This window comes from Lucilia cuprina, chromosome 6, assembly GCF_022045245.1.
Source record: "Lucilia cuprina isolate Lc7/37 chromosome 6, ASM2204524v1, whole genome shotgun sequence".
NCBI lineage: Eukaryota > Metazoa > Arthropoda > Insecta > Diptera > Calliphoridae > Lucilia > Lucilia cuprina.
Window position 1 is genome coordinate 64233728 of NC_060954.1, and position 21500 is coordinate 64255227.

Genomic DNA, 21500 nt, shown 5'->3' on the forward strand with positions numbered 1-21500 from the left:
CTTTGGCCAAAATAACAATATTACATAGTAAAATATACGCCTTAAAAATATTATAAAGGTTGATATATGCTTAATATATATTTATTAATTTGTTACATATATTTATTCATTCAGGCTCCCCAGCCAGTAAGATTAAAAATATAAACAAATACACATAAGGTCCCTTTCAGAAGCAATTAATGATTAATACTATTTAATAAATGTAAAAAAATAAAAATATTTATACAATTTATAAGAGTCATAAAATAGCTTTTAACTATATAATTAACAATGTATAAATGTATAATTAATGGGTAAGCAAAGGTATTGATACTATCGTTTTTTATGTGGTAAATAAAATAAAACACAAGTACATATAACTCAAGTAAGTATATTGGGATTGCTCCATTACACATCAGATATGCAGGTCTCAGTCTGAACAACAAGGACGTTATCCTGTACTAAAAAAAAATTGTCATTTTTACATTTATTTTAAAAAGAAAACCAACATGAGAGCATATAAAAACTTTCCAGGGTAAATTCAAGCAATATTTCCTAGTAAGTAGAGAGAAAATTGTTAAAGAAAACGAGAAAAAAAAAAAATATATATATATATATATGTATATATATGCATATGTATATATAGTAGGGAAATAAATGAAAATTAAAAAGAGAAATAAAATGGTATGATAATATTTAAAATTATTTTAATTAATAATAATGTTGGCAAATATATATATATATATATAGTATAAATCAATAAAATAACTAAAATAATTATCAATACCAAAGAAATATAAAACATATACATCATTTCATTTACCCCAGTGAATAACAAATTTCAGCAGATCATTTCAATTTTCATATCAATAGAAGCTTTTGTCAGAGTCATATGTCATTAGTTACTATTTTAAATATTACGAATAAAATTATAATTGACAGATCAACACAGTTCAGGAAGTAGTGCCAGAAAAGTACTGCATGAGTTTTAAACGAAATACATTATTGGAATGAGAAAAAATACGCAACGAGTAAGGTAGAACATTCCACAACCGCGCAATACGGACCAAAAACGACCTTCCCAAAACAGATGAAGATATTCTCGGCATACAGATTTGCGGATTTCTTGTGGATCGAGAGAACCGAAAGGATCTACGTAGAGAAATAGGCAAATTAAACTTAACAAGTTTATAAAAAAGCAATAAACTCTTAAACTTTACAAAATTAACAAAATTCATACCTAGGAAAAGATTTACAAAGGAAGAAATATGCTCATAACGTTTAATATTATATACAAAACGAACTATCATATTAGATACTCGGTTTATCCTCCTAAATAGGGTGGCAAATGTACCAGCATAAACTTCAATGCAGTATAAAATTTGTGAAAACAATAGAGAATGAGCCAAATTATATCTCACGCAAAGGTAAGTATAAATTCATCGAGTATATCTTACGCAAAATACCAAAAACTTTGCAGAACAAATTGTCAATATGATTCTCGAAAGAAAGGCGGCTATCCTAAATCACTCCTAAACATCTTATATTCTCGACCAAAACTATGCGAGTATTCCCTAAAGTGATCTCCATATTGGGAAAAAAACGACTTGAAGGTCCAAACAAGGCGGCCTTTGTTTTAGACGGGTTAACAACCAATGAATTGTTCATAGTCCAATCAGCAACACGCTGTAGATTATAGTTAATATTCTCACGCAATACATCGCTAAATTCAATATTGTTATTAAAAAGTAAAAAAACGTCATCAGCAAAAATAAAGGTTTTACACATAGTAGAGTCAACACTACGTGGGAGGTCATTAATATACAAAATAAACAAGAGAGGCCCCAAAACCGAGCCTTGAGGAACTCCAGAAAAAAGAAGGCGTAAAGAAGAAGTAAGACCATTATATTGAACAAATTGAGATCTACCTCTGAGATATGATAGTATAAGTTTACATGCCGATGAAGAGAAGTTAAACTCATCCCTAAGTTTATTTATTAATGTAACAAAACAGATTGAATTGAAGGCTTTAGAGAGATCAAGGGAAACTAGTACACTTAAATTCTCATCATTAATATTTCTCCTAATATGATCAGTAAGATTGAGTAGCAACAGAGATGTGCTATAACCTTTACGAAACGCGTATTGATCATCATATAACATAGATAACGTGGATGCAACAATCTGTTCCTTAATAATGTGTTCAAATACCTTCGATAACGATGGCAGAATAGAGATGGGCCTTAAATCGTCCAAACCGTGAATTACCTTCGTCTTCGGGATTGGAACAACTCGAGCAATTTTCCAACAAGATGGAAAAACAGATGTGGTTAGAATTTGGTTAAATAGATCAAGAATATAACTAGATACATGGGGAAAGATCAACTTGATAACTTTAATAGGAATATTGTCGATACCAATGGACTGCGATTTCACTCTTCCTAAAGCCTCAAACACCTCAAGTTCATCCACACAACTAAACGAAAACGAATTAGTATCATTCCAACTAAAATTAATGTTAAACTCTTCAGGAATATCACCGTTACCTATACCAACAAAATAGTCCTCAATATTTCCTCAACTTTCCTCCATTTACAATACTTTTAAATCACAGCTGTGATCGATTAATTCGAAACACTCTTTTTATATTTGATATAATATTATAATATATTATTTTTAATTCAAAATTAACATCATTTACACTAATACGCCAAAGAAACACTCCATGATACAGTGTGTGACAATAATATTTAAACTTTCGATCTTAATTTTAAAACCAAAAACTATAAATAAATAAAAAAAAATTACCTCATTTCCACATTTTTTGGTGTGTTGTACTAAAGGAACATTTTTATTTTAAATTAATAGTTTTTAATGCAAAAATCAATATTTTCACATAATATATTTAACCTTGAAGACCCTAGGGGCCATTAAAGCTATACAATTTTAACACTTTTTGGAAAAATATAGTGCTTTTACCCTTATATTTAGTGGTGTATTCGGGTATCTATATACATGCTTAGGTCAATCGGGTCCAAAGATTCATTTTTGGCTTATAGCCCATATAACATTTATCAAATCGTTTAAGAGAATTGATGGAATCATGAATGTCGACATTTCAATTGATATTATCAAGTCATATTATTTGGATATTTTTAATAATTGAGGATGGATACGATGAAAATACATTGAAAAATCTGGATAATGACCCCAAATTTAAGGCAAAAGCACTCGATTACTTTAAAAAACTGCTTAAATTATTCTTCATTAGCCCCTACTATCGTAAGAGTTTAACCCGATAAAAATTTATGGTGAAATCGTTTTTAGTTTAAACAAGTATGAATTTATAGTCGGACATTGCCGACCATATGATACCCTACACCAGTCAGTATGTTAAAATTTTGAATTTTTTAAATAAAGCATTTAATTTGTTTTATTGTGGAATATTTTTACTTATTGTTGACAAAAAAGAGAGATTTTGTACAAGAGGGATCATAGGGGAGAAGGGGTAAATATGGGCCTATCCTTATAAATTTTGGTAGATGAATTTACGTCTACTACAAAGTCATTTATGTAGATTTTAATCGTTTTATAAGTAATTACAAGTTAATTTTGACCATCAAGTCATTTTCTGAAGGGGAGTCTGTATGGGGGCTAGGGTCAAATGAGGCCCGATCACAATAAAAATTTGTATTGCCAATTATTGTTCTATAAAACTAATTTTTGCTGATTTTCGTTGACATTATTTAATGTACTTATGAGCCTAAAGGCCCGATTCGGGGGGTACGGTTGTATGGGGGCTAGGAGAAATAATGGACCGATTTCAACATTTTCAATAGCAATCGTCCTTGAACCAAAAAAAGAGTATGTGCCAAATTTCATCAAATTATCTTGAAAATTGCGACCTGTAGCGTGCGTACAAGGTAAATCGACTCAGAAAGTGATTCTGAGGCGATTGGTATACTTTAAGGTGGGTCTAGGACCAATATTTTTGGGTGCTACAAACTTCAGCACAAACGCATAATAGACTCCCCACAATAGTGGTGTAGGGTATAAAAAATACTTAGAAAAGCATCAGTCCACCTAAACCTGATGATCAAACGTGGAATTATGCACGAGCATTCAACGGTAAATTTTAAATAAATTGGATATAATGTTATCTAGACAAACATTTTGCGATGTTTTGTGAAATTGGGGCATTGCAAGAAACATTATACAACTATAGTTTAAAGAATTTGTCATATCTCATTCGAACTTCTACCACACCTTTTACCATTTATTATACCTTGTGTATTAAGGTTTAATGCCATTAGTCTCTGTTTCAAAGCTCCAATGTAAATAATTTCGTGTGATTCTAATAAGATCTGATAAGATAAGGCATTACAAATTATTTGAATTTTAGTTTGAAAAAGATTATTGATGTTAAACGTAAGTATCAGTGTCATATTTTTAAATATGCTAGTAAGAATGAATTTCAAAAATGGAAATAGCTTGGGCAAGAGTATTTCTTTTGCATATTCCCATTATTAGAGAACGTTTCCAATTAGTTGACCACAGCTGTACATCTAAAAGGTAATTCTACTTTATAACAAAAAAAGGAACTTTTTAGTTATTGTAGGAAACCTCGCATTTTTAAGATGAAGGCTGTTTACAATTTTTGAAATCGATCATCATTTTACTTAGATCCCATAAATCGGATTCCCGCAAAATTCTTCAAAACTCTTTAGTATTTCTAAAAAATCAGCAGATCTAGAATAATTCTTTAAATTGAACTGTCGATTTTTTAGTGGTTGGACATCATTTGACCCGAGCCCCAATACAAAAAAAGTTTTTAAATATTAAAACACCATAATTAACCTTTAAAACAATTTGAAAAAGACATCAATTAATTCCATTTAAAGTCTCATTGAAATACACCTTATGTTTCGCTAAAATCAAATTATTGACAAATAAAACAACTTATATTTTTGTTGAATTCAAATACATTAATTTTTGAAATTATGGTGAAAATGAAAAGTATCAAACTTAAGAGCTACAAGTAAAGCTTATTACCTTATAAGAAATCCACTTAAAAACTGTTATCCCATTTGATTATCTTAAAAAAAATTTGCAATTGGCGCTTTTCGGATTCTTTGTGGAGGGCTGCAGATATGAGCAGCTGGAATTATAAACATTTATAAAAATCAATATTTACATACCTTGTGTTCAGAAACATACCTTTTTAAATATTTTTCATTTAACAGAAAACTAATGAATGAGCAGAATACATTTTTTATTACACTCTTTGTTTTTCTCTATAACTTAAGCGCCAAATGTATGAAAAGAAACCAAATAAACAATATCCAACTTTGACATCATAACTTAAAAAAATGGGTTGCCAGCAATATCTTGTAGAAGCATGGCGAAACTAATAAGGTGAAGTCATTTCAACATCTACTTGTTTTTTTGTCCACGTAAATTTAGACGAAGCTGTCAAACTCCATATAAAAAAATCTCTCTCAAACATGACCTGTTTCACACTGGAGAACTTTTGTTGAGAAACTTTTGATTTTGTGTGAGAGCGAAAAAGATGGTTGATATTTATTTCTCTTTCTCTCACACACAAAAATCAAAAGTTTCCCAAAAAAGTTTCCTAGTGTGTACCAGGTCATATATATTAAAAATTTTATGAATTCGCCGCAAAATGAAATGACTTCACCATGGTGAAACTAATAAGGTGAAGTCATTTCAACTGATTGTTTTATTATCCACGGAAATTTAGCCCGAAGCTGTCAAACTCCATATTAAAAAATTCTCTTAAACCCGACGCTGTCAAACTACATATAAAAAAAATTAATGAATTCGCCGCAAAATGAAATGACTTCACCTTATAGTATATTCGCCTTGGACTTCACCTTAGAGAATATTCGCCTTGTGTAGAAGTATATATTAAGCGAAGCGAATTCATTTTATTTTTTATATATGGAGTTTTACAGTACAGTTTTACTACACATTTAAATGCCAGCACACTGTCAAACTACAAATAAAAAAATCAAAAGTGTATTACCAAAAAATAATTAGCTGCTCTGTTAACACTACCTTTTAATTAATATACCTATACAAAATGAAATGACTTCACCTCATAATCTATTTGCCTTGATAGAGATCGATTTTAAGCCGCCGTAGCTTTTAATATTTGACGGCGCAGGTCTGATACTGTCAAATGTTTATTTTGGCGCGAAAAAATAATAAGAACGCTCTAATTTTAGTAGTTGTCACAGAAAAAGTGGAAAACAGATAATAAGTGTATATGTTAAAAACAACATCTGCTGAAGTTGCAGAAAAACAAAGTTAAAAAATTAATTGCACAGAATAAACTAAAAAAATTGCTTGCGATAACAACAATTAATTTTTTAATATATTACAAGTAAACAAAAATGGTTCTAAATCAAACTGAACAAACAAGTGTGCCAATAGTCAAATGGATTGGAGCTCATGATCCGCAAGTGAGCGTAACGCATTTACTACATAAGAACGTTTTTTTCTATTCCAAGTGTATTATTGGCCCTTTAACTTTGAGCGTCGGAGATTTCGTTTTGGTTTCGAATGCTGATGCATCGGATCCCGATACTGTAGATGGTTGTGACATTGCAAAGATATTGCATCTGTACGAATTGAGAGAAATGTCCAATCGCGATCCCTGCCGCGCAATTGTTCAATGGTATTCCCGACCGGAGTGTATTCCTCATAAACATTTTGACAACGACGATATCTGTGTTGATTTTGGTTCTGAGTTAATTGAAGAGCATCGTCCTTACGATTCTGATATATCATTAGAAACCGTTTTTCGTAAATGCAGTGTTATTTGTGGCCCAACCGAAACATCTGCAGCTGGATTACTGGAAAATTTTAATATAAAAACCAAAAGCTGCCCAATGTTCGTGTGTCGGTATAAATTTATAAAAGTAAAGAACTCGTACCGTTTGGTCCCCTTGCAATTTGCCAATGAAGAATTATCGTCAGGACGAGGTCAAAGAAAGTCCACTGCTGAATCAAATAATGTTGAAACAAAATCTGAACCATTAAAAAAATCGAGACGTGCATCGGTGGTAGCTAGTGGGGATTTGTCTTCCCGAAAGCGAAGAATATCAATAAGCACAGAAAATACTATGGAATTTGTTGATTTAAATTACTTTAATGCTGAAAATAAAGTATCACCCATAAAAATCGTAGGTGGTCGCAGTGTTGTTCGTTTGTCCGCTAAAAAGAAAAGTACCAGTGGTACACCCAGAGTGAGTGATGACCTCAATGCAAACTATTTGCCGGCTTCGCCATTGGCAGAACAAAATGTTAAAGTAACACCACGATCAAGAGCAGCAGCTGCTAAAAGAAATCTTAACTTAAGTTTAGACAACGGTGGAGCGGATACCACCGCAGATTCGGATTGTCTCAACTATTCAATTGTTAAAGGAACTCCGGATCCACAGCAGCCGCCAAACGATATGAAAATTAAACTGAGATTGTCAGAAAGGTAATTATATTGATAAATTATTGCTAAATATTATATATTTCAAGGCAATACATAATTTAATTTTAAAGACGTCGTTCCTCACGACTTGCTTCGTTTGAAGAAGATCCACTGGCATTAGGAGAGCATGAGCGACATATTTCACCCTCCAAGGGTCATATTCAAAACGATATTTATCATACTCCAACGAAAAAAAATAAGGAATCATCTGAAAGTACTCCCTCGAATCGCAGAAAAAGTATATTAAAATCGGCAACGTCAAGAATGGGTATGTAAAGAAAAATGTTTTTGTTGACTACTAATATATATTTATATATGTATGTATGTATATTAAAAAGCCGAAGGTACTCCAAAAAGAAGCATTCAGTTATCAAGTATTGTGGAGCAACGGATATTTAAAGACGATGAAATCATTAGCACTCCAAAACGTACTAAAGCAAGGAAATCCATAATAGCTTCTACTGATGTTGGAGCTGAGAAAGATACGCTTGAAACGAAAAAAAGTACACAAAAAACGCCTACTAAAGGTAGAAGAAGTATTACAAAGTCTACACATGAGGAAACACCTGGCACTCCTCGCACACCATCACAAAAACTTAAAATGATACGTTCGGGTGAAATTAAACCTACAATTGAATTTCGCAGTAGTTTAACTGTAGGAGATACTGAAAAAACGGAACTGCAAATAGCTCGCGAACGTTTACATGTCTCTGTTGTGCCAAAGTCCCTGCCTTGCCGTGAAAAGGAGTTTGAAAATATTTACACATTCTTGGAAGGCAAAATTCAAGATCAATGCGGTGGTTGTATGTACGTATCAGGCGTACCAGGAACTGGCAAAACTGCCACAGTTACAGGCGTAATACGAAATTTGCAGAAAAAAGTTTCTGAAGATGATTTGCCACCTTTTGATTTTTTAGAAATCAATGGAATGCGTTTAACCGAACCTCGCCAAGCCTATGTTCATATATATAGACAATTGACAGGCAAAACATTGTCTTGGGAACATGCACATACATTGTTAGAAAAGCGTTTCACTACTCCAGCGCCTAGGAGAGTAACTACAGTGTTATTGGTAGATGAACTAGATATTTTATGCAATAGAAGACAAGATGTCGTTTATAATCTCCTTGATTGGCCTACAAAATCTGCAGCTCGTTTAGTTGTAGTAACTATTGCCAATACTATGGATTTGCCAGAGCGTTTGTTAATGGGTAAAGTCACCTCTCGTTTGGGTTTAACTCGGTTAACCTTTCAACCTTATACCCATAAGCAGTTACAAGAAATTGTGACTGGACGTTTAAGTGGATCGGAAGCGTTTAAAGGTGATGCAGTACAGTTAGTTGCACGGTAAGTCTAAAATATACACTGTTATTCAAAGTGTAAACAAAAAATATATAGTCCTAGCTTACATACGATGAAAAAAATATATAAATGTAAATTAATGATTTTATTTTTTTTTGCTTTATATATTATCCCATTTGAAGTTCAAGAAAAAGGGATATTTTAATGATTTTTTTAGTACGTAATCAATTTAATGCATTTTAAATGAATGCCTTAATGCAAAAAAAAAAAAAAATGTTATCAGTGAAGGCATGAAAAATTGAATACTATTCTCTCCTGTAACTACTATAGGAATATTCTCTTTTGTCCTTATTCATAAACATACTGGACAAGTTAAAATACCATTTATCTTTCGCATTTTTCAAAGATAATTTAAAAAAAGTTGGTACTATAACTAAAGGTAAAGGATTTTATAATGCAGATAACTCGTTTCTAGATATTACAATTGTACTTTTGTTAATTCATATCAATGAAGCATACTGAGATCTATACGCCAACTTCCCGTGCATTTACTGAAATTATAATATTAGATAATTTTATTCTGAATGAATTTTAATGTTATTCAAAATAAGTTATACATGTTATATTTTGATATTCCATATTATTTTATATCACCCCTGCAGGAAATGCAACTAGTACCAAACTAGTATTATACTTGTACCAAAATCACTAGTACTGGTTCCCAACAGTACACTTTCCTATACCATCTATAAGCGCAAATGAACATTGAGTGTGTTTAAAAAATTAATTACCATTAGTTTTAAACTTTTACTAGTACTCTTAGACCCAATAGGGTCCTTTAGAAACAGTTTATTACTAATACTTATATTCACATGTGGTTTCAGTTAGAAAATCTACACATCCGGTTTTTTTAATTTTTTTAGTTACAAAAATGTTATAGAATTTTCAACTGGACCTAAACAGACATTCACTATTTATCCCCTGATTTGAAAGGACATTTTTGAAAATAATTATTTATTTATTTCATTTATTTGAATTTACTTACAAAACTTTTGAAAATTACATTTTAATAATTTTAAAAATTTATTTTTTTCAACATATAAACTCTAACCCCATTTGTAATAGTGTCTGCTGTTCTAGAATTAATACTAATGGAATTAAGACAATTATCGTTTCATTTCCTGCAGGGATCCTAAAAATTATTTTAAATGTTAAAAATTATTTATAATAGCTTCAAAGATTTATTTTAAAATATACACATCTAGTGCATCAATAAAAATGTTCATGAAAATATGTTGTTGATGATCCAAATGAAAGAAGTTTTATCTTGAACAAACGGTATTAAATTGTTTATTCATTAAAATATCGTGATATTAATAATTATGATACATAACGTAAATGTAGAAAAAAAACTTACATTTGATGAGAGACTTCTTTCTAAAGGGCTTGACAAACATACTAGTATTTTATGTTTGTGCAAGCCTGTTGTGTAGTGTATGAGGGTGTTTCGTGTTTGTACAAATGCTTGCGGTTTGCTTGTACAAAAATTAAAAAAAAATAGATTTTTACACAAACATATTGAATATTTGTCAACCCGTTTGTATTGTTTATATTCATAAATAACCAATTTTTTACAAAATTTATATTTCGAAGAAAAATTTACAACTGTATCTTTGCAAGTCCACAAAAACGTGAAAAAATCGGTGTTTGTACTAGCAATGTTTGTGTAGTGTGTGTTGAAATGAAAAATGTATGTTTGTCAAGCCGCTTGTGTAGTCTATTTGGGCCATGATGTAATAAGTGAGGTGGGAGCGTTTGGGCAACAACCGCAACAAACACAATATTTTTTTGTTTGTTTAGAGTATGGGTTTTGTCGAAATGAAATTTCTTAAATTGAAAAATAATTTGGTAAATTTAATTTTAGCTATTGAATGAATTATAGTAATGTTATTATTTAATGTATTAATATACATAGTTTTAAGTATTCAGGTATTATTGTTACTGCTATGTAATATTTTTATTTTGGCCTCTTAGGCTTATATTACATGTTATGAAAATAAATAAATGAAATGAAAAATAAATATTAAAAGGAAATTTGTTATGTATTTCACAATATTACATATAAAACTGTCGTATTTAAATTGTATTCGCAGCAGGACAACGTCTTATTGGTGCTTCATCTGAATTTTTTCATTTTGAACCCCTTTATCAGCATTTTCATTCATAATTTTTAATTTGAAATTTTTTCGTTTGAAAACACAAATTAAATTTTTATGTAATTATTTTTGACAAAACCCAAGCACTTTTACAATAAACAAATAAAAATCAGCTTCCTTGACGATTTCACCTTACTTAGTGCATCCTGATTTGGGCCTTAATTCAACAATTATACAAATTTATACAAAAAGTATTAGAAAATTTAAAAACATAAAAATTATAGGCTATCTGATTTGATATAAAATTATATAAACAAGTAAACAAATAAGTTTACTTGTTCAAACTACCATATAAGTAGGTTGTGAATTACAAAGCTTTGTTTTATAAGTGGTTCATTTAGAATAGTATACTTATTACTCTATTAAAGCAGTTTAAATTAACATTTGAACTATATCTTTCCGTAGAAAAGTTGCTGCAGTGTCGGGAGATGCTCGCCGCGCATTAGATATTTGTCGACGAGCTACTGAAATAGCAGACGCTGCCGCATCGAAAGCAGGACCAAATGGAGTGCAATGTGTTAACATGTTACATGTTCAACAAGCCTTAGCTGAGATGATAGCAAGTGCAAAGGTACAGGCTATAAAAAACTGCTCGCGTTTAGAACAAATTTTTTTGCAGGCTGTTGTTGCTGAAGTAAATCGCACTGGAGTAGAAGAAACTTCATTTAGTGGCGTTTATTCACAAATCGAAACTATAGCTGCATTTATGGGAGCCTCAATACCAACACCAGGTACATGCGTATGGGTACTTTTATTTTTAATCATGATTTTACTTAATTGCAAAATTTTATTTATTTATATTCAGAAAGACTGTCCTTAAACTGTTACCTTTTTATAACTTTATATACTATATAGTATATGATACCCTACACCAGTGATTATGCTAAAATGTTATATGTTTTAAATTTTTGTAAGGGGATTTACGTCTACATTTAAGTTATTTATGTGAATCATCGTTGTGATTCACATAAATAAGGGGGACTACTCTATATGCGGGATAGGGCCCGATCGCTACAAAAATTGGTAGTATAATTTCGACTCGTATAAAATTAAGTTTTGACGGTTTTTGGAGAGATATATTAACGTTTAACATACACGCATATGTATGGTCAAAAGAAGTGTATGCACACTATCACTATCAAAATTGCCAACAGTAACGTCGGCACAAGGTTAACATGGACACATAGACATATCTGAATCAATTCATAGCTAAAAGGATTCTGATCCGATTGGTATACTTTGAGGTGGATGCAGGACCAAAATTTTTGGGTGTTACAACCATCAGCACAATCGCATAATACCCTTCCCACTATACTGGTGTAGGGTACAAATATTGTTAGTTTAGGGGGAATAATTTTAAGTTTCGTTTTATAAGAGATAGTGCAATATCTCTTGTACTAATTTTTTGTGTAATTTTAAATGAATAACAAATTTATACACCAGATCAATTGAATTGAAATATGTACATTAAAGTTTTTTTGTACAATCGTATTAAACCCTATGTTATTGACACTTACCTTTAACTTAATTACTAATATATTTTTTTAATTTTAGGTCGTGCTTTACAAATTTGCTCAAAGTTGGGTGCCGAGCGACTTATAATATCTGAACATTCACGTAATGATATATTCCAAAAGATATTACTTAATGTTAGCATGGATGATATTCACTATGCCTTAAAAGTGAATAATTAAATGCTGCAGTATTAAAAAAGTTGTTAATTATTTATTTTACATTTATTTAACACAGCTATATGCTCATAATAATTTAATTTGTTTATCTCAAAATTATTCTTCGTACTTTTTAAAGAATATTTATTTTATATTTTTCGTTTATTTTAAAAATAACCTAAAGTACAAATTTGTTAGAATAAAATTTAAATAAAATACTAATAGATGAAAACATTCATAAAATGCTTTGGGTGCAAATACTGAATAAATAAATAAATGGTAACGAAAACCTACAAGGATACACCAATATACCGCTACAGGCATAACAGTCGTAGCGGTATATAAACTGTAAACCAAATGTAAATCTTCTTCCGTACTTTCCAACAATTGCATGTTGGAAATTTGTTCCTTCTCCTGACGTATGGGTAGCAAGTTCCGTTGCGTGGCAAACATATGCCATATTAGGTACAGAAATGTATTGATTGGAGCACAATACGTGTTTAGTGTTATAAAAACCCCAACAACAAAAGGATTGTATGACTTCAAGCCAATGTAACCAGGATTTATGTCAATAGTTGTTAAACTGTTCGAATTTCCCTAAAAAAGAAAAAAATAATCTTAACAAAAATGATTAATGGTCAATAATTGAACTTACTTGAAAAAAGTAAAACATATTTGCAATAAATATTGTCATCACAGTCTTTAGGACCAGCACATAAGAACGATTATAAACTCGCTTGCCTTTTAAGTGCAGGTTGTCACAGAGATTATATGAAATCTCCAATGTATACAACAAAACGGGCAGTAAAATCACATTGTGTGGTTTATGTAGAAGTGCTGATATTAAAAAGCTGCATGTCATGTTTGTTTTTAACAACTCCACTAGATTTCCTTTTATTTCGTATCCATAATTGTTATGTTTACAACAAATATCACGATAGTTCACAACTGCTCTGCCGACTACGCTTATCCAAAATATCATTAAAATCATAAAGGAATCCAGTTTCCCTTGGCGATACAAGAATACACAGCACAATGCAACAAAGCAAAAAAACATTCCAAGAGATGAATTGTATTTTTTTAGGAGTAAAAACAGCGCTAGTAGACCTAAAATTTTATAGGAAAGTAATTTTAATAAGCAATGAAATAAAAATATACAAACAATAGGTTCCATGTTACATTTTTTGAACGAATACCTTTCAAAAGTTGCGTATTAATGCATTTTACTTGCACTGTGTATGTGTATGTCACGAAATATTATTCAATCAATCCCCTCTTTTGCTAATATATTTGTCCTGTTTAAAATTTGAGGTACATACAATTTTAAAAAAATTTTTATAAAATATTTGTAGAACACTCTATTATAACAATATGGGTATCAAACGAAAGAGGACAATTCTAATATTAAATATTGCATTTCGTTACAAAAAAATATTAGAATTGATAACATTTCTCAAATTTGGCGTTCATAACTTTATTTGTTTAATTTTTACTAAGTTTTTAAAACTATCTCAGATAAAAAATTTATAAATTTTTCAAAACAGAAAACTTCAATTCGTCACCTAAAACGCAAATGGCCAATCTAACAGTTTAAAAATTTTACAGTAGAAGTAATAATTTATTTAAATTAACAAGTTTGTTTCTATCAATGCGATCAACTTTTTTCTTACCTGCCAGATGAATTAAAATTAAATAAGCATAATTATCACTTCTTGCCAAAATATCTCCAATGTCTACTAAATGCCGCCATTTGTCGCCTGTCTGGTTAAGACGTCGACAAAAATTTATGAACATTAAAAGAATAAATACAAAACGCATGTTCCAAAATTCAGCTAGTAAAGTTTCGATCGATTTATTCTTTTGCCAAACACTTTTTACGTCATTGTAGAAGTTTTGCAGTGTTAAAAACACCAATAGAGATGGTGTAAAGTAGTACCAAGTTTGATGTTCTTCCTCAATGAAAGATGATGATGTCAAAGACACTGTATGACATAAAAACAATAAAAGCAAAACAAACGGTATACTCAATCTAAAGATAACTTTGCGAGACATGATTAGGAAAAATATTAATTTCGATACATCTATTATGAAATAAGTACTCAGTGCTATGGGAAATGTTAGTAAAATGGTACTAACAAAGCCCTGTGTGTTAAAAAAGCCGAAGAAGTGTGCCACAAAATTTATACAACCGCCGAGAAATGAGCATATAAAAAATGTTTTTAAAACAACCGAATTGATTTCCAATGAATTTGAAACGTTGCCAGAAAGTACATTCAATATTAGCTTTAAAGCACACTAAAAAATATAACCAATAAAAATTAAGAAGTTTCATTACATTACAAACTCACCAATGTTGTTAAGGACAAAGCAATAGTTATGAGTACATTATCGTATCGAATCATAGAGTCAGAAAGCAACTGTGAAATGTGTTTTGATAAGCGTATATAATTTTGTTTGGCTTTTTCAAATGACATTGAACTTTTTGCTTCACTGGAAATAAATTCCTTGTGACTCATCTTGGCATCTCTGTACCAGGAAAAATAATCTATAAAAGAGTTAATATTGGCGATGTGTATAATTAATGTTTTAAATCATTTAATTTTACCTTCAAATTGTGCATCTTGTAAACTAAATCTTGCTTTCCATTTTTCCATCAAATGCAACGTATTATAATAATAGAAATACAATTGATCTTGTCGGGAATATCCTTCTTCTAGTAGTTCAGGTATTAGGCAGCCTATGGATGTATGGGGTATCCTAACATCTAATAGCATGGCTAATGTAGTAGTTATGTCGATTTGATTATATTCAGAATTAGACCTTTATTAACAATTTGAAAATGTTATTACTTTTATTGTAAACAATAAAAAGGATTAGTTATTATAAATTAATAATTATGGCATTTAATACTTTACTGAAAATACTTTATTGTAATCAACTCATACATATTTCAATTTACATACATAGGGAATTATTTGAAAAAGTGCGTTTTTTTATTAAAACCCCAATTACTATATATTGTATAGAGCTAGTATATCGTTCTGTGCGAATTCGAATTATGCCATTTATTGCGAAACGAATAATCGCATAAAACGAGGTTTAAGTGTACAAGTAAACATTTCTGTGGGGTAATCAGCTCAATAAAATTCTTTAAAAAAGTTGTTCCTCGGAACACTCCCCAGCAAAAAAAAAACAACTTCCAAAGAAACGAAAAAGAAGTAGAATTGAGTCCATGGAAGTACTGAAAAAGACCTGATGACCAATTTCACTACATCTGAAGTCATTCTTAGGAAGTAATTTTTATATTCTTTTTTACAAGTTATTAGAAAACAAAATTGTGTCATTGGAAGAACGTTTTTCATTTTTGGCAAATCTGAACTACATTTATTCTCAGTTTTAGAAGCGGTAAAAATCCAATATTTGGATGTCAAAAATAAAACACATTCCCTTAATGACACGCTTATGTAAATAATAATATGTAATTGCATTTTAGATGTGATTAAGATGTAGTTTGTAAAGTATGACATCAATTATTTTTTGCTGGGATAACATAAAAAAATTGGATTATTTTCAATTCTTTGGACGTCAATAAACATCACTTTCACAAAAGGTAAAAAAATTCACTTAGTGCTACTTTTGATGCGGTGATAAATGTTTTTCTTTTGAGAGTACTTTGTTTTAGTTCTCCACTCTTTCCTGAACATTTTATTATTTTATGTAAATTACCTTTTCAGTTTATCACAATTTTCATGAAATCCCATCAAAGGGACATACAATTCTTCTCTATCACTGCCTCCATGACTTCCACCATTACGCATACCGTGATCGCCTGTTAATAGCAGTAGGCTTTTCTCAAAAAACTGATGCGTCACAATATTTTTTACAATATTATCCATCTCTAACAGTTTCATAAAAATTTTATCGCTGTGCGATCCTTCCACATGTCCAATATGATCTAGACCCAAATAGTGAAGCACCATTAAATTCCAATCTGACAATTTAAGTTCTTCCATTAACGATTTGGTTACATTTAAATCTCCCTAAATATATAAATGAATACACATGTATGTAGGTTTCTTTTTTATATAATTTTCATTATGTAGTCCAGGAAAATTTGGGGTTTGCTACGGAATTTTAGATATCTAAATGCAATATTTTTTACTCTAAATATGTGGATTGTGAAATATAACCTTTGATACTATATAAAATTATGTAAAGACAGACATTGCTTATATTTACTCTTTATAATATTTTCGGTGACTTTTAATTCCTTACTAATTATACTAAGGAGAAGCTATGTGCCAATTTTTATTTATATATCTAAAATCCCCCAGATTGTTGCCTAATTTTCCTGGCGTATATCACTCACCTCGTAAAAATCATTAACAAAAAATGAATCCTCATTCACGGCCTTTCTTAGAAATTCATTAGGAAATAATTGAATCCACGTACGGTCACCAGCAAATACAGACTTCTTATTTTTTTCAGTTAATCGGTGCAATATTGAGTCATCTAGTTCCGAGGTATGACCCAAATTTAAAACAATGTCAATAAAGTTTGATATTGTTCCAGTTGTAATGCTTTTCAGTCTAGGCATAGTTACAGTTGGAATATCAACTTTAATTTGTAAATGATTACAAGCATTTTGAAAAGAGAAAGGCATATTCGTCATATTTGGATAATCAGATCGCCAGGCGTCAATTATCATGAAAATTGTTCGATCATACTTTGGTAAAGGTGGTCGCAGTCTAAATAACAAATAATATAAAAAGATATAGAAAAAATTAATTCTGTCTTGTAATTTATGATTTTTATTTCTTTTTTTTAATTTATAATAGTTTAGAAAAATTAAGAAATTCAATTATTTTATTTTTAAAGAATATTTTATATTTTAATTTTCTACCATAAAAAGTAAAATCGTGATATTAACTAACGAGATTTTTACGTATTGTTAATTTTTTAGTCAATAAAGTATTTTGTTTTTTTTTTGTTTTTTATTATTTTTTTATATTGCTGTATTATTTTATAAAATTTTAAATTTTATCACTACTATATATTTAAATAATTTTTAGATATTATATTGGATTTATTCCAGTAGAATTAAAACACGACGTTTCAAGTTTAAAAGTTTATTACGACTAAAAGATTTCACAATGTTCAAAGAATAAAAATAACCGTTAGATAAAAAAGAATTTTCTTATTTGAAAACTTTTTATGAACATTTTTATTCTTAATTTTAAATTTAATTTTTTTGCTTGGAAAAACACAAATATATTTTTTTTATTTGAAAACTTTTTATGAACATTTTTATTCATAATTTTATTGTTAATTTTTTTTGGTTTGAATTAATTTATTTTTTAAATTAAAAATAAATAAATTTATTTTGACACAACCCAACAAATAAAAATCATCTGCCTTAACGATTTCACCTTACTTAGTGCATCCTGGATAAAATATTAGTTTTATAGATCAGGGTTGTATTTAAAATTCAATATCGTAATATATTTTAGTAGCGGTACGTCTAATTTTGGACATTTTATAACCGATTTATTGCCATATATACCTATAAGAATTCATCAATATTTGACTTAACATAAAATCTAACGTTTCTTTGATTTTATTTCGAAAATAATAAGTAATTGAATACATGATATAATAGAATATCAATGGATTTAGACCTAAAAGAAAGGTTTAGTGAGAAAAAAAACAGGCAAAAAGTAAATTTATGTTTTCCAATTAAAAATATAGATTATGTAAATTGAGAAAATAATTGTGAAATTTGTGTATCGAATTTCTTAGCTGTACTCATTTTTAGGCCAGTAATATGATTTCAAGTCAATTTCTGAAGGTGGCCTTATATGGGGGTAGGGTCAATTATAGACCGATTCTCATAAAATTCGGCAGAGATATTTGTGTTCATATGGAACTTACATGTGTTGAATTTCAGCGCTACACTCGTATTTTGAAGCCAATAGTAAGCTTTGGAGTCATTTTTTTAAGGGGGACCTTATATAGGGGGTATGGTTAATTAAGGACCGATCTTCATAAAATTCGGTAAATAGATTTTTGCTCGTAAGAAACTTATGTCAAATTTTAGCTATAAGTACCTTATTATTTTTAAACCAGCAATAGGCGTAAAATTCATTTTTTGTAGAGGACCATATATGTAGGGTAGGGTCAATTATAGACCGATCTTCATAAAATTTGTTAGAGACATTTTGGCTCCTATCGCATTTTTAAAACATTTATGACTGTTAAAGTCCATATAAGAACTAAGAACACTGTTTAGATTTTGACCTCTAAAAAGACCTTCCATGCAATCGAACCAATATAAAGTGCACTGTCATGTGGAAACAGAAAAAATTCGTAATTTAAATATTTACAAATAGAAGTGGTTATCATCACTTAAGGGCCCCAAAAATAATATTTTTTAGATAACACATACACCTATGTAAATATATTTCGAGCCCAAATCAAGAATTTTTTATCACAGTACTCCCAAAAAGAGATGTAATGTATTTTTTGTTTATCAATACAAAATGACCAAAAACCCAGATTATTCTGTTATATAGTTTTATAAATCCCTAAAAATGTTTTATAAGCAAAATTTATAGCAATTTTAAAACATGTCCATACTTACGTATACTCACCCAATTTGTTGGGTTGAACTTTGTCATAATATTGTTGCTCAGCTCTTCCAATTAGATTTTTTGACATTGGAAAGAATCCAGCTAGAAAAAGAACAGAACCAGCAACAAAAACACTCAACATAAAAAATAAATAATTGAATGGATTTTTCTTTTCATTCGACATTTTTTATCGGCTTTTAGTTATGAACAAACAAAATCATTAGAATCGTTCATGTCATGATAGAATAATAAGGTGAAGTCAATTCAACGAAATAACAAAATGTGTATATGTTGCCAGAGTGGCTTTTTTAGTATATACCGTAAAACCCCATATACCCTAAACTTTCCACATAAAACAAATATATATACATATATATATTATATATTAATATATATATATATATATATATATATATATATTATATATATATATATATATAATATTTATTTATATATAATATATATATATTATATATATATATTTATATATATATATATATTATATATATATATATTATATATATATATATATATATATTTACATATATATATATATATTTATTTATTTATTTATATAATGTAAATTGTAATTGATAACAAATTACTGTTTTATATACAAATTTTATTATTTAAAAAAATTAAATCAATACCCTACAACAACAGTTACAGTCATTTAACCGGTCATTTGACTGGCAAACCGATCAAAGTTTCCATCAAAAGTTTCTATCCGTTTCTTAAGGGCAATATGTAAAAAGTGATGGAAACTTTTGTGTACATGTGATTTTGCATCACCCTCGCACTTATGAATTCTACCGATTTTAAAACATATATTTGAGCTGCTCACTCTTTTGCTTTTTACCAATCAAGGATGATGGAAATGTTAGTCACGATTGACTAATCATTCTCTATGGATATATCCATCACAGTTGACCAATCACACTTGATGAATTTATCCGTCAAATCTGACGGCTATGCCAATTTATAATAAAACACAATTTATTAACATTTTAAGATATATATTTTTAATTTTATTAATATACATAGTAAGCATATACATAAATTAACTATCATTTCACCATTTTACATACCTCACAGAATGTAAAATCCTCCTATGCTCCTTTAAATTTGTGGAAATAAATTGTCTGTAAAAAAATGCATATAAATATTGAAATATAAAAATTAAAAGTATATATGTATTCATATTACCACAGATAGATTAAACTCCGAAGTGTATATTCTCAGCTCCACTTCCTGCACCGTTTTTAAATTACAATAAATCTCTTTATTTTTAATAATTTTAGTCTTAAATTTTTTTAATTTTTTGATTTTTGGTCTTTGGCTTTCACTGAAATAATTAATGCGACGAAAACACAGTAACAGTCAAATGTAGTTGTTTCACTCTTTCATATGCAAATGAAACCCCTTATCACACATTGAGTACATCACAGTCATTTTACCGGTCATTTGACCGTCATTATTGATGGAATTATTCATTAACTATTTTTTTTTTAGCAATTTTTAAAGAAAAATGTTGCAAGTGTGTTAGTAAAATCATTTTGTATGTGTTAGTTTCGGTCATACATTTCTTGTAGGGTACCTATGCAAATAAATGTTTTTTTTACATCTGGCAACATTTTGACAGTTTTATACAACTTTCATTAAAAAACAATCAGCTATTGAATTGACTTACATACATACATAGATACATGCATACATATATACCGTAAATAACGAAAACCCCATATACCCTAAACATACATACATACATACATACATACATACATACATACATACATACATACATACATTCATACGTATATATAATTTTATAATAAATGAGTTAAAAAATCGATTTTTAGTAGGGTCTATAGTTGAAACGAAAAGTCGATTTTTCGACTTTTTTCATACAATTAAAAATCGACTTTCTGCATTTTATGAAAAGTCGATTTTTCGACATTTTTCCGACTTTTTTCGACTTCTCGACTTTTTTCGACTCTTTCCGACTTTCCGACTTTTCGACTTTTTACAACTTTTAGATTTTTATAACAAAGTCGACTTTTTCACAGAAGATAGTCGAGTTATCGACTTTTTTGGAACAAAATAATCGACTTCGACTTTTTTCGACAAAAAGTCGATTGTTCAATTATTCGAAAGTCGATTTATAGAACCCTATTTTTGTAGCTAAAAAATGTTACCA

At 29.5% G+C, this 21500-nt stretch overlaps 2 protein-coding genes and 1 long non-coding RNA gene across 6 annotated transcripts; 1 reads left to right on the plus strand and 2 right to left on the minus strand.

Moving 5' to 3' along the window:
- Positions 1-164: 164 nt before the first annotated feature.
- On the minus strand, positions 165-5412 carry LOC124420694. Its single transcript, XR_006941306.1, has 3 exons — positions 5197-5412; positions 5032-5137; positions 165-534 (listed from the first exon to the last, which is right to left on the minus strand). It is a non-coding gene; the product is annotated as an uncharacterized LOC124420694 (long non-coding RNA).
- A 779-nt stretch (positions 5413-6191) lies between these two features.
- LOC111689868 (origin recognition complex subunit 1) lies at positions 6192-12798 on the plus strand. Its single transcript, XM_023452364.2, has 5 exons — positions 6192-7489; positions 7558-7754; positions 7825-8833; positions 11410-11735; positions 12559-12798. The coding sequence occupies exons 1-5, from the start codon at positions 6396-6398 to the stop codon at positions 12696-12698; spliced, it is 2766 nt and encodes a 921-aa protein (XP_023308132.2). The 5' UTR covers positions 6192-6395; the 3' UTR covers positions 12699-12798.
- Positions 12799-12801: 3 nt separating this feature from the next.
- LOC111690308 (GPI ethanolamine phosphate transferase 2) lies at positions 12802-19551 on the minus strand. Of its 4 annotated transcripts, XM_046954035.1 has the most exons (9): positions 19315-19551; positions 17044-17422; positions 16401-16714; positions 15280-15494; positions 15023-15219; positions 14345-14969; positions 13330-13781; positions 13030-13271; positions 12802-12987 (listed from the first exon to the last, which is right to left on the minus strand). In XM_046954035.1, the coding sequence occupies exons 1-9, from the start codon at positions 19485-19487 to the stop codon at positions 12837-12839; spliced, it is 2748 nt and encodes a 915-aa protein (XP_046809991.1). In that variant the 5' UTR covers positions 19488-19551; the 3' UTR covers positions 12802-12836. The 4 variants fall into 4 exon arrangements, with proteins under 4 accessions (XP_046809991.1, XP_046809992.1, XP_023308547.2 ...); XM_046954036.1 differs by having other exon boundaries at positions 12802-13271; positions 13330-13682; positions 19315-19550; XM_023452779.2 differs by having other exon boundaries at positions 12802-13271; positions 19315-19550.
- Positions 19552-21500: the final 1949 nt, after the last annotated feature.